General features: G+C 33.2%; 1 protein-coding gene across 1 annotated transcript; it reads left to right on the top strand.

Annotated features, from left to right (window-relative positions):
- The first annotated feature begins 5,609 nt into the window (after positions 1-5,609).
- On the top strand, positions 5,610-11,677 carry LOC115963887 (protein NRT1/ PTR FAMILY 3.1-like). The gene is made up of 4 exons (XM_031083112.1): positions 5,610-5,796; positions 8,107-8,324; positions 9,661-10,220; positions 10,608-11,677. The coding sequence occupies exons 1-4, from the start codon at positions 5,664-5,666 to the stop codon at positions 11,551-11,553; spliced, it is 1,857 nt and encodes a 618-aa protein (XP_030938972.1). The 5' UTR covers positions 5,610-5,663; the 3' UTR covers positions 11,554-11,677.
- Positions 11,678-12,710: the final 1,033 nt, after the last annotated feature.

Below are 12,710 nucleotides of genomic sequence, written 5' to 3'. Positions count from 1 at the left end.
TGACTTGAACCCGATTTTTTGACCTGAAACAAAAACGGGTTGACCCATGACCCGACCCGTTTAAAAAAAATCGCTAAAAAAATATTTAGACTATAGATATAGACAACAAACAAGACAAGACAATAGCTTCACATTCAATTTGACTATTTGAGCTTCACAACCAATAAGAGCTTCACAGACATGAGAGTATGAGAGAAGACAAGGCAACCATTAAAAAAAATTCTCATTCAATTTGACTAGCTGACTAGTTGTAGTCCAATTCCAAAGGCACAAACGTGAAACGTGACAAACCACAAAGGCCAAAGCTTCCTCAGTTCCTCTACTCTTGTGCCTTTGCCCTTCTTTTCACACTTTCACACATTTCACACTTTTTCAATTTCACACAAAGCTTGTGCCTCTACCATTTCAGCTTTTCTCCGCCTCTACTCTTTTCTCTCTGTGCGACTGTGCCTCTACTCTTTTCTTTTATTTTCTCTTCTTAGTTCTTTCAGTCCTTAAATCTTCTAACCAATTTTCCTCTTTCTCAACATATATGCTCCACACTCCACTAATTAAGATGGTTTGCTAGCTTACTTGTTTTGTTTGTTTTAAGATCTATTTCTTTTTAAAGTTGTAAACTTGTAATTATATGCATTTTGACAGTGAACTATTGTCGAGAGGAAAATTTTGATGTTCCCAAATAGAATATGGAGTAACCAAGCCGAAACTCAACGATGGACCCTTGAAATAAAGCCTAAAAGCTATCGGTGTGGTGTAAGTCCGCCCAAGCAAGAGATAGAGGCTGCATCCTAACAAGAAGATAACAATAAAACCCAATAAACACGTTAGTATTGTTAGTTTGTTGTATTACTAGTCTTTTTACGGCGTCATAGTTCAAATCAGTCCTCTAACGGTATGGTATTATCTCCAGCGGTAGGGGTGAAATTATACTTAGAGTCCAGCAATCAATGATTAAATAAATTTAGGAAAGTGTTCACTCCTGGGGGTCCTTGTGTGTCTTGGTCAAGGGAATTTATAATACTTTCAGCCATCATTACATCAATGTGAGGGAAAAATTCAATTGTTACGAATATATTATATCCTTCATCATAATAATAATAAATAATGATTAAAAGCTCCATAGTTACAAATAAAAGAGGAAAAATAGGACGGAATGAAGGGAGAGAAAGATCCCCAGCTCAGTGTAGCAAGTATTAAACTAAGATTTTGGTGAGTGTATAATTATAAGGCATGAATGAGGTGAATGTGGGCTATTTTGAGTGAGTGAGATGGGATTAACACTGAGATTGAAGCTTTTTGTGAGTAATGGGCCGTTTGTGTCTAGTTGGAGGACATTTTTGAGCTGTGGTTGTGTAGAGGGGTGAGAAGAATATCTGGGATTAGATGAGTGTAGGCTGAAGATGATGAGTGGCGAGCTTAAGGAAAGCTAAACCACGAGCAAAGTAGTAAATAAACCAAGGGTTTCAGAGGGAGTGGTTGACCTGGTCAGTTATGAGACGTTTATGGAGTAGGAAGGTGTAAAGAAGGTGGTGAATTTGGTGTTATGGTGACTATAGGCTAAGAAAGGTTGTGAGTGAGCTCCAGAGAGCTTGGGGAGCTTAAAGAAAGCTTAATAGGGGTTGAATTTCTGCAGAATGTAGTTAATGACAGAAGTTCTTAGAGAGGCTTCCTCCTCCTCCAGTGGGCTGAGGTGTATATGTTTTTATAATGGAGCTTTAGAGAAGCATTGATTGACAGGAATCCAAAAATGCATGACTTATCAGGGGTGACGAAATCAAGGTTTAACTTTCCTGAGATTTTTGATCAGAAGTAGGAAAATCCACTTTGAGGGGTTGTCTTGCTTCTTTAGGTAATGATGGGATTTTAGAGCTTTTTGCATTAAGTGCCAAGATTTTCGGGGCTGAGCTTAATTATTGTGTATCAAGAGTGAATCCTAATGCTGCAAACTGAGATTTAGTCCCCCAAGAAGTAAGATTTCAACACCCTAAGCCAGGTGTCAAGTTTTAGTCTACTTCAGGGGGTTCCACTGAAGATCCCTTTATGCCCTCCAAACCACATGTTCCTAAATTTTCCCTTTTAGGATTCATGGACTTGGTATATGAATCATGTCTTGATCGTTTTTAACATTTATAGCATCAATTTATTGAAGTTTGGATAATTTGGTTTCAGCTCCCCTTCCGCTGAAGGTGCAGTCTTGAGGAAGATCATGGAGTCTCTTCATCCTTTTGATTTCAGCTGATATGACAGCCCTTGGGCACTATTCACGTCAAGCAGAGGGCGGCAGAAAATTGATGGCACAGCCCTTAGTCCATTCTTAAAGGCTTGGTTTCCTTGTATGAGTCTCTAGTTGCCTTTTGGTTAGTTACTTGTGTTTTTTGCTTGGGCTTGCTCACATGGGCTGGGTTGTGTGCACATGTTGCCATGGGCTTTCATTTCTCATGGATTTTATTAGTAAACATTTTTGGGTTTTTTATAAATACTTACAATGGGCTTTTGAGCAATTAGTTGTAATGTTTGAAACAATAGGACAAGTTTCAAAATACTTTTGTAAATACTATTTACTTTGATGAATTCCATGTTGTAATAATGTTCATGGTTTCTAATAATCGCATCATAACTTAAATGATGAGCTTGTGGGTTTGAATGTTTACCATGAGTGTCGAAGGCGTATATTATGGATGTCGCGATGCAAATGATGTCCATGTATTTCATGGGTTTATAACAATAAATATATGTCATGGGTCTAACAATCATAACTTTCCATGGGCTTTTACAAGATGATTGCCATGGGTTTTGAGTAAAGATAATTCATAAATTCAATAAGCTTGTAATATTGTAATAATATGTTTAAGAATTTAAAGTATTGTTTATTATCAGACTTTTAAGTGAAATAATTATGATATAGTATTTTACCGAGTATTTAATAACCTTGGGCTTTTGATAGAATAGTGTCAAGTAATTAGTTTGGGCTTTTAATAGTGCCAACGCAAGTTAAGTTTTTGTTATTGCTAATGAGAATTGGGTTTTGATATTGCCAATGAAAATTGGGTTTTAAATAGTACCAACATAAGTTGGGCTTTTGATGTTGCTAATGAGAATTGGGCTTTGATGTTTACCAATGAAAATTGGGCTTTAAATAGTGCCAACGTAAGTTGGGCTTTTGATATTGCCAATGAGAATTAGGCTTTGATGTTACCAATGAAAATTGGACTTTGATATTGCCAATGAGAATTGGGTTTTGATGCTGCCAATGAAAATTGGGTTTTGATGTTACCAATAAGAATTGGGTTTTGGATAAATAAATTGCCATGGGTTTAAATCATGGGCTTTGATCATGGATTTGAATTCCATTGATAAAATTGTTTTGCTATGGACTTGAATCATGGGCTTCTCAAATCTTGCCAAGTATAAGTATTCTTAGACTTTAAATAGAATATGATAATAAAATTGGATAAAATAAGAGTTTTGGGGTTTTTTGTGATAGTTTATATAATAACCCAATTTAGATAATGAGATATGAAACATTTGTGATTAACATAATAATAAAGCAAAAAATATTTGGGAAAACTCAATAACTTATTAGTGGTGTTTGAAAATCAATAGGTGGTACCCAAATAAAATTAGGTGTAAAAAAAAAAGTACCCTAACAACTATTAACATTGAAGACTTTTTCTATCATGAATTTAAGACTATAAATAATTTTTGTCATGCTCAAAACTGTCAGAATTGAAAAGATATTAACAAGTGACATTAAGAGTAATTCATTTACTTAATTGATTTTATTCATTCTCTCTAAACAGGTTTTCATTGATTTGTTTTTGTAATTGAAAAATAAAAGAAGCTTGTTTGAAAAATACGGGTCAACCCAACCCAACCTAAGACCCGATTGACCCACAACTCGATTGACCTGTTTAAAAATAACCCGTTTTGACCCACGACCCAATTGACCTGCAAACTCGATTGACCCGACCTAACCCGACCGTTTTGCCACGTCTAATTATTTTCCTTCATCCCCCCACCCTCCCCCACCCATTTAGGCCACGAAATACAAAATAAATTAAATCCTTTATTTCTTAGTTCTAATCTAAAGATTCATTAAAAAAAATCTAATCTAAATAACGTAAGGGCTGAGGTTATGAATTACTTATATAAATATTCAACCATACATTTAAGTTTAAACAAAGTTTTGTTACAAATTTAGTTGTAGTCTTAGGTTACAACTCTCACTAAAAAAAATTAACATTACTATATATTTTGAAAATTTAATTGTTAAATAACATGTTTTTTATGTTATTAACACACATATCAAATTTTGTGTGAATCGAATATTATTTATTATTCGATTTATAAACTTATTTTTATGCATAATTGTAAACTACGAAAACTTGAAACTTAAAATATAGTTATTGATTTTTGATTTTTTAGAAAATTTGCAAGCATAAAAGATATAAGAAGAAAATACAATCTAACGGTAGATTTGTCAAAATACACATTAGATAAAAAAAATATTGAGTAAAGTTAATGTTTTAAATTACAATATAACCACTTTCCAAAAAAATAAAAATAAAAACTGCAATGTGACCGAACTTTGTCCTTTAACTTACATGTCACGGATTCTGAAGGACACGTACAGACAAATGTTCTACAAGATCATGAAGAGAGAAGAATTTTAGCCAAACTATTCTGCTCTAAGGTCCAATTTCACACAGACATCTGTATCCCTCAGGACCATAACCTACCCCAAAGGCCGAAATCTGAAACTTTGGATGGGACTGACAGTAATTCTTTTGTCTTGATACTCTTGCATTTTATAATAAAAGATTCCTATCGATATGATTTGCACCATGCATATACATTTTGGACTCCTATTACACCATTTTTATAAAAAAATTTATTGAATTAATATTTTAAAAATCTCATTATTCAATTTCACATTCTGGGGGTCTAGGTGTAAAGGGTTCGAATTGCGGAATTAGCAGTATATTGTAATTATTTCTTAAAATTTTTTTTTTTTCACATTCTTAAACTTTTAGTATGCATGTTAAATTTTATGTGAATTGGATGTTGTTTGCTTTTCAATTTATAAACTCATCTTTTATGTATAATTTTAGAATATAAAAAATTAAAATTTAAACATTGTGTAAATGAGATATTTATTAATTTGAGATTATCTAAAAATTTTGTAGTACATAAAAGGATGTAAGAATGAAATATAATATATGAGTGAATTAATAAAAATTAACATGTAATAAAAACAATATTAAATAATCTAACATTACTTAAAAGTTGCTTGAACCTAGCTAAAACCTATATATATATATATGAGCAATGATTATTGCTCACACGCTAACACACTGTACACACGCACTAGTGTGTTTGTATAGTGTATGTAAGAGTTACTCTCCATACAAATAATACACAAAAGACAAAATCGATTTTCTATGATACGCAGAAGCCAGACCAGTAATTTCAATGATCACAACCTCAATTAGTGCCATTATATGTGACATAAGACATTACGTCACAGAAATTGAGTGCATTTGTTGGTCCTACCTATCTTATAGTTTCCTTCTGCACTCAATTGGTCCTAAATCAATTGCCGACCATAATATATAGCCCTCTTGGAACTTGCCTTTGCATGTGAAGGGGTGAAAACCACTGATATGGAGTACTTGGAGAAAGAGAACATGGCCAATGTTGATCAGAAGCAAGAAAAGATCGAGGATGAAAAGAAGATCATCATGAGGAAGAAGAAGAAGAAGCTTGGAGGAATCAAAACAATGCCATTCATCTTTGGTATGTTCGCAAATTCTTGTTCTAGTCGTACAACTGTCTTTTCCTATTGTTGTTTTTTGTCTGGGATTGAACTCTCACAGCTAGGGAGATATCCAAATAGAGCTTTTTGGTTCTTCTTTTCAAATCAAAACACCATTTTATTCTTATGTTTGACTATCTATGAGCTACTATCTCAATAAATATATATGAGCTAAGTTAGAATAATGATTAAATGATTAAATTTATTTAAAATTATAAATTTTTATCAGTTTTTAGAAAAAATGGTAATTTCATAATGTTATCACCGTACATATTAGATGATCCTGGATTATCACTATATATGGTAAAGATACTTGAAAAGCACCCAACTGACTTTTTATATATGCTAATTTGAGATTTACCCCTTTCCCTTTTGGAGTAAAATAATTTTAAGATATACACTAACTTTGATCCAAATGCAATTAAGCTGCCTTGGTACTATACATTAGTAGTGGTCTAATCAAGGTTGTCAGAATCGAATCCTACGTAGGATCGTAGGAGGTAGATGGGATTATGGATAGGATCGGATAGTAAATTGTAAGATCTTCCATTATTTAAGAAAAAAACAAAAAATACACATTGGTATGTTAAATGATCACATAAATTATACATTCATTGATATAATTATTATACATCACTACAACCATTTGTAAGCACCATTTAAAGAGGTCAAAAACCTCAAAATGTGACTATTGGGATATTTTTTATTTGGTTCCAACTGATACTTTCTCTACATTAGAGTGGAAAAACTTGGTTTATTGAGATTTTATTTTTCATTTTAGTCTAATTGAGCCTTTTATCAAATTAAAAAAGATTATAAGAAACTAAGGTTATTTAAGATCGTCAAAATCGTACAATTCTACCGATCTGAACGATCAATAAAATCCTTGAAAGATCCAGATCATTTTAAGCAGGTAGAATTGTAAAATGGTAAGATCGTAAGATTCAGATCGAGATTTTAACAACCATAGTCCTAATATTTCACTAAACTAAACTCCCAATCAAGAATTGTGTTTTGTTTTGGCTGTCCCCTATTGTTGAACAAACACAATCAAAAGAAAGTAAGACCACTAGAATTTTTTGGAAAACTAGCAAAAGATTTTTTTTTTCTTGGCTGAATGCAATTGAAAGCCTGCTTCTTTTTTATTTTTTATTTTTTATTTTTTATTTTTTATTTTATTTTAATGGTCCTTTCGTTTGGCCCACATTGTTTGAAAATGGAATGTTGTCAGAACGTTCACGGGTCTCTGTCTTTACCTTCCCAACTTGTTCAAAAGTTAAATTAAGCATTTGAAAATCATAAAATACCGCATGCGTAAACATATGTCTGGATAACGCATATTTCCTTAAAAATTAAAAACTAAAAACTGAAATTATTTTAATAAAATAATTTTTAAATATATGGATAAAATCGTGAAACTCATTTTGTTTTAAAATTTTACTGAAAAAAGTGGTTTGTGGGTCTCGTGAATAATGCACAGACTCACTAAAAAATCTAAAATGCACTACTAAAAAAAGGGAAAACACAGACGCAAATAAGCTGTATCCAAACAAGTATTAAGGGTTACTTATTTACTGAAATTGAAAATTTTTTTATTAAAAATATTATTAATAAATATAAAAACTAGTTGAAATAGCAAAAATCTTCTGACATTTTTCAACGTCCTTATTTTGAGTTGTGGTTAGGGATGGTGGGTTTAAGTGTAATATATATTTTTATTCTATTTCATTTTATTGTGACCTATGGTGGGGTCGATACTTTTTTCTTTTTTGAAAAAAATGGTGGGTTGATACCTACCTTATTATAAAAATATTGTGAGATATTTTTGGGACGGTAGATGAACTTGTACCAGACAACAAGTCAGCAACTTCTGCATGAGCTAGATTAACCTCAAGAATGGAATTTCCTCCCCTTCAATAAGAGAAGGTTTAGAGTTTAAAAATCCTGAAAAGGAGGATATTTTTGATAAGGGCGAAGGGAAGTGAGTACTGAGATGATAATGAATGTGATTGATGTCACTATTATTAAATGAATATTCAAATTAAAGGTTTTTTTTTTTTTTTTTAATGATTGGTGGTGATGATGTCATAAGGTTTATATAGAAAAATTTGTTGTAATCCTAACATCACTCTTAGAATAAATAATTATCACTTATCTTGAAGGCTTGAAAGCTTTGTGCCACAATATATATTGACACATAAGTATGCCTAAATTTCTCATGCTATTTTAATGATAATTATAAATTCATGAGACAAGTATATATGCTAACTATTGCCCCCTCTGTTTCCCAGCAAATGAAATATGCGACAAATTTGCAGCAACTGGTTTCCATTCCAACATGATAACGTACCTAACACAAGAGCTTAACATGCCGCTGGTACAAGCCTCCAACACACTCACCAACTTTGGTGGAACTGCCAATTTCACGCCATTGTTTGGTGCTTTAGTTGCCGACTCCTTTGCCGGGCGGTTTTGGACAATCGTGGCTGGTTCTATAATCTATGAACTGGTAAAAACAACAATACCATGCTTTACAGATCTAAAGTTCATTATTTATAGAATCCCTTTTACTGATAAATTAAGAAGGAAAGCTACAATTTAACTATTCATTAATGTCGTAAAGACACTAGTTTAACTAAAGGCACGTAATTTTTTTTATTTATTATGATGAGTTCATTCTGCTTTCATTCCTTAGCTAATCAGAATAATGAAAACTGTGAGAAAATATTTTGGCCCATAATGAGAAAATTATATTAGTGTACAAGATCTGCATCATTGTCGACTTATTTCTTCATTGGACTATTTTTATGCAAACTCTAGTACATGTGAGAAAGTCTATGGTATAACAAAATTTCACAATATTTTTACAATGACATTCTTTTGAGCTGTGAGTTTGACTGTAATCTTATTTGATTTCATTTCATTATGACTAGTGATGAGATTGACTTCAGCTTATTGTGAAAATGTATGAAATTTTGTAGTGGCCATATAGGAATCCATTCATATATAGTTAAAATTTTTCCACATAATCTACATCATTTCAACCACTACTTAATCAATCTATAATATAGAATATAGAATATAGAATACATACATATATATATATATATATATATATATATATATATATATTCATCTTTAAAGAATAATTTGCATGAACACATTTTTTTTTTTCTAATTATTTTTCAAATTCAAAATGTCACTTATTGTGATAAAAATACATATAGCTTATCCAGACTAATCCTATTAAATGAAATTTCACTAATTTATTGTTGTAGATAGAATAAGTACAACTTACGTAAATTTATATTATTATGTAATTATCCCAATATTTTATTGATTATTACACAATTTCTTATGATGGAGAATACATTATTACATAAAAAAATTATTGCATTGTTTAAACACGGAATATTTTCCTTCTGTTATTTGCATTAGTTTTAACATACAAAAGAGATAATAGTGTGTTGATTATAAGTCTAAAAATATAAATATATCAACAAAAAATAAATAAAAAACAATCGAGTTATAACTCGGAGGGGACAAACGTTGTAAATTGACAATTATCTTTGAAATTTTTTGGGGGGCAGGGGGCAATATAACTAGTTCTTATAGTCAATTTAGCACTCAAATGCCAAGGTCCTTAATAATAATACCATATGTTGATAAGTACTGCAGAAAAATTCCCAACTATCATCACCAGGGGAGCTCATGCCTATAAGCAATGTCACTTGCGTTTGTACATTTTTGAAAAAACAACAGCAATTGTTAGTGTTTCTTATGAGCATATATTTAGCTTGTGAAAATTTAGAATGTTTATCAATTTTTCATTCTTCACATTGCAGGGATTGATTAGCGTCACCATTTCAGCAGTTCTGCCAACGCTCCGCCCTCCACCATGCCCAACTCAAGTGAACTGCAAGGAAGCCTCAGGCTTGCAGCTTTGGGTCCTCTACATCTCTCTACTGCTGTCATCTCTTGGCTCAGGTGGCATTAGGCCTTGTGTTGTTACCTTTGCTGCAGACCAATTTGACATGACCAAATCAAGTGTAACAGCTAGAAGTTGGAATTTGTTCAATTGGTACTATTTTAGCATGGGAATGGCAACACTAACTGCCCTGACTTTTGTGGTTTACATCCAAGATAATGTAGGTTGGGGCTGGGGTCTTGGAGTTCCAACCATAGCCATGGCCTTGTCAATTATAGCTTTTTTGGTGGGTTCACCTCTTTACAATAACATCAAACCTGCGGGTAGTCCCTTGGTTAGATTGGCCCAAGTAATTGTTGCAGCTGTGAAGAAAAGGAAAGAAGTAGTACCAGAAAACCCTGCTCTCTTGTATGAAAATAGAGAGCTCGATGCTGATCTTTCTTTGCATGGAAGGCTTGTACACACAAATCAATTCAAGTAAGGCAAAGCACGTTTTGAGAGCTATTTCGTCTGATAGTGACTAATCTATTTCATTTCTTTGAGATGCCTTAAAAATAATTTGGGCATTAGCCATATATCCTTCATAAATGATCATTACTAATATCTTGTTCAGTAAGTACACAAATGTACTGAAGACAATTCTCCTCTTCCTCTAAATAAATGAGGCCCAATATGCAGGATTTTTAATCGTTTAAATGGGAGGTAGAGCAGACACAAGTTTGAACTTAAAATCACTTGCTTTGATAGCTTGATAAATTTGTCCCAAGCTTAAGTTGTTAAGAAATGTTGAATTCAATTACCTAACCATTATTTTGACATGTATAATTTGAATGTCTAAATTGCTTCGTATGTATATGATTGCAGGTGGTTTGATAAAGCTGCTGTCGTTACAAATAGTCATGCAACAGATTCAAAGCCACCAAATTTATGGAAGCTTGCCACTGTACATCGAGTCGAGGAATTAAAATGCATTATCCGAATGCTTCCTATATGGGCAGCCGGAATTGCTCTTATTGCCTCATCTTCGCACCTGCATAGCTTCACCATTCTACAAGCTCGCTCTATGGAACGTCACCTGTCTCACTCCTTCCAAATTCCACCAGCCTCAATGTCTATCTTTGGCAACATAACCATGCTCGTTGGCCTTGTTATGTATGAACGTCTCTTTGTACCCTTTGCTCGTCGATTCACTGGAAATCCATCAGGAATCACATGCCTACAAAGAATGGGTGTAGGCTTTGTGATTAACATTCTTACCACAGTTGTTGCATCATTTGTTGAAATCAAGAGAAAAGCAGTGGCCGCTGATCACAACTTATTGGATGATCCAAAAGCAATCATTCCTATTAGTATTTTTTGGTTGGTACCTCAGTTTTGCCTACATGGGGTAGCTGAAGTTTTCATGTCTGTGGGGCACTTGGAATTTCTTTATGATCAATCACCTGAAAGCATGAGAAGCACTGCTGCAGCACTTTATTGGATAGCAATATCAATGGGAAACTATATAGGCACACTGATGGTATCACTAGTTCATAAATATTCAGGCAAGAAAAGCAACTGGCTTCCTGATAGGAACCTCAATAGGGGAAGATTGGAATACTACTACTGGCTTGTTAGTGGCATCCAAGTAATAAATCTCTTATATTATGTGATATGTAGTTGGCTTTATACTTATAAGCCATTGGAAGAGGTTAGTGAAATTTGCGAGGAAGATAAAGAAGTACTTGCTGGAGATAAGATACCATCTATGATTTTAGATAGTAGGAATGCCCATGGAGAGGTGGAGCTTGGAAGAAATGAGACAGCATAGGATTGTTGATAATGACTATAAACCAGTGTACCGTAAATGGGTTTTTGTTTTTTTTTTTTTCCTGTATTTTGTTCCTGCAATCTAAGTGAAATAAGAAAACAAGTTTCCACTTTCAACCCAATAATTATACTGTGCAAGCCAGCTTCATTAGAACTCCAAAATCCAGTTTAGTAATTGATGTTGGAATGGCAGAAGTTTTGATACTACTTTCTTGGCTTTGCAAACCCTTAATAGGGAGAATAACAAACTATACACTCACAATATAGAGGGGAATGAATATTTTATTAGACACAACTTCAAACTCACAAACAAAGAGAAATCAAGTTGTTAACATGTACAAAAGTCTCAACAACAAAGGCTATGGCCTTGTACAACTCCCACAAATAAGGCTAAGACCTTTTACAAAGCTCTCACAAATAAGGCTACAAGCTTTTACAAAAGTGTTGCATTATAGATTGACCCTAATTAATTAATTCAATTACCCAAGTTGATTAATTAGGTCAAATTACATGTAAATCATGGAAGCACCAACAAATCACCAAATAAACTAATAAGCAGTGGAAATTAAATAGACACGGTGATTTGTTGATAAATGGGGAAAGCCTCTCGCAAAGCAAAAACCCCACCAAGTGATTTTCAGGTCACCACTTTCAAAAATCCACTAATCAACGATCAAGCAGTTACAAGCATAAAAAATCTTACCACTACCTTAGCCTATCTCAAAATACCAACCTATGATTGAACCTTTGCTCTAATACTTAATTGGACTTGATCTTGTAGTAGACTTATTCGCATGCACGGATCCCAGTACGTGACTAATTCTAGCAACTAATTGATTGTTGGCTGCAAAGTTCTTTACTTCAAATCACGTTGAAGATCAAGAAGCACTTGGTTACAAAATCCTAAGGCGCACAAATGCAGTAGCTTCTCATAGAGTGTATGAGTTCTTTAATTGAATCTCTGTAACTTTGATGACTTTAAAATAAGCATTTTATATGGCCTAGTGTTGTAGAAAAAGAAACCCTAATCATCTAAATCATCATAGGCCAAATTTCAGATCTGAGATTTCTAAAATCATAATTCTCGATAAATTGAGCTTGTGTCGAGCTTCTCATCAATTCTCTATAGATGCTAGTGTCGAGATTAGTGTCAAGCTT

The sequence above is a fragment of the Quercus lobata genome, chromosome 10 (genome assembly GCF_001633185.2).
Source record: "Quercus lobata isolate SW786 chromosome 10, ValleyOak3.0 Primary Assembly, whole genome shotgun sequence".
NCBI classification, from domain to species: domain Eukaryota; kingdom Viridiplantae; phylum Streptophyta; class Magnoliopsida; order Fagales; family Fagaceae; genus Quercus; species Quercus lobata.
Note: the sequence above shows the minus strand (reverse complement) of the source record. Positions and strands in the feature narration are given on the sequence as shown.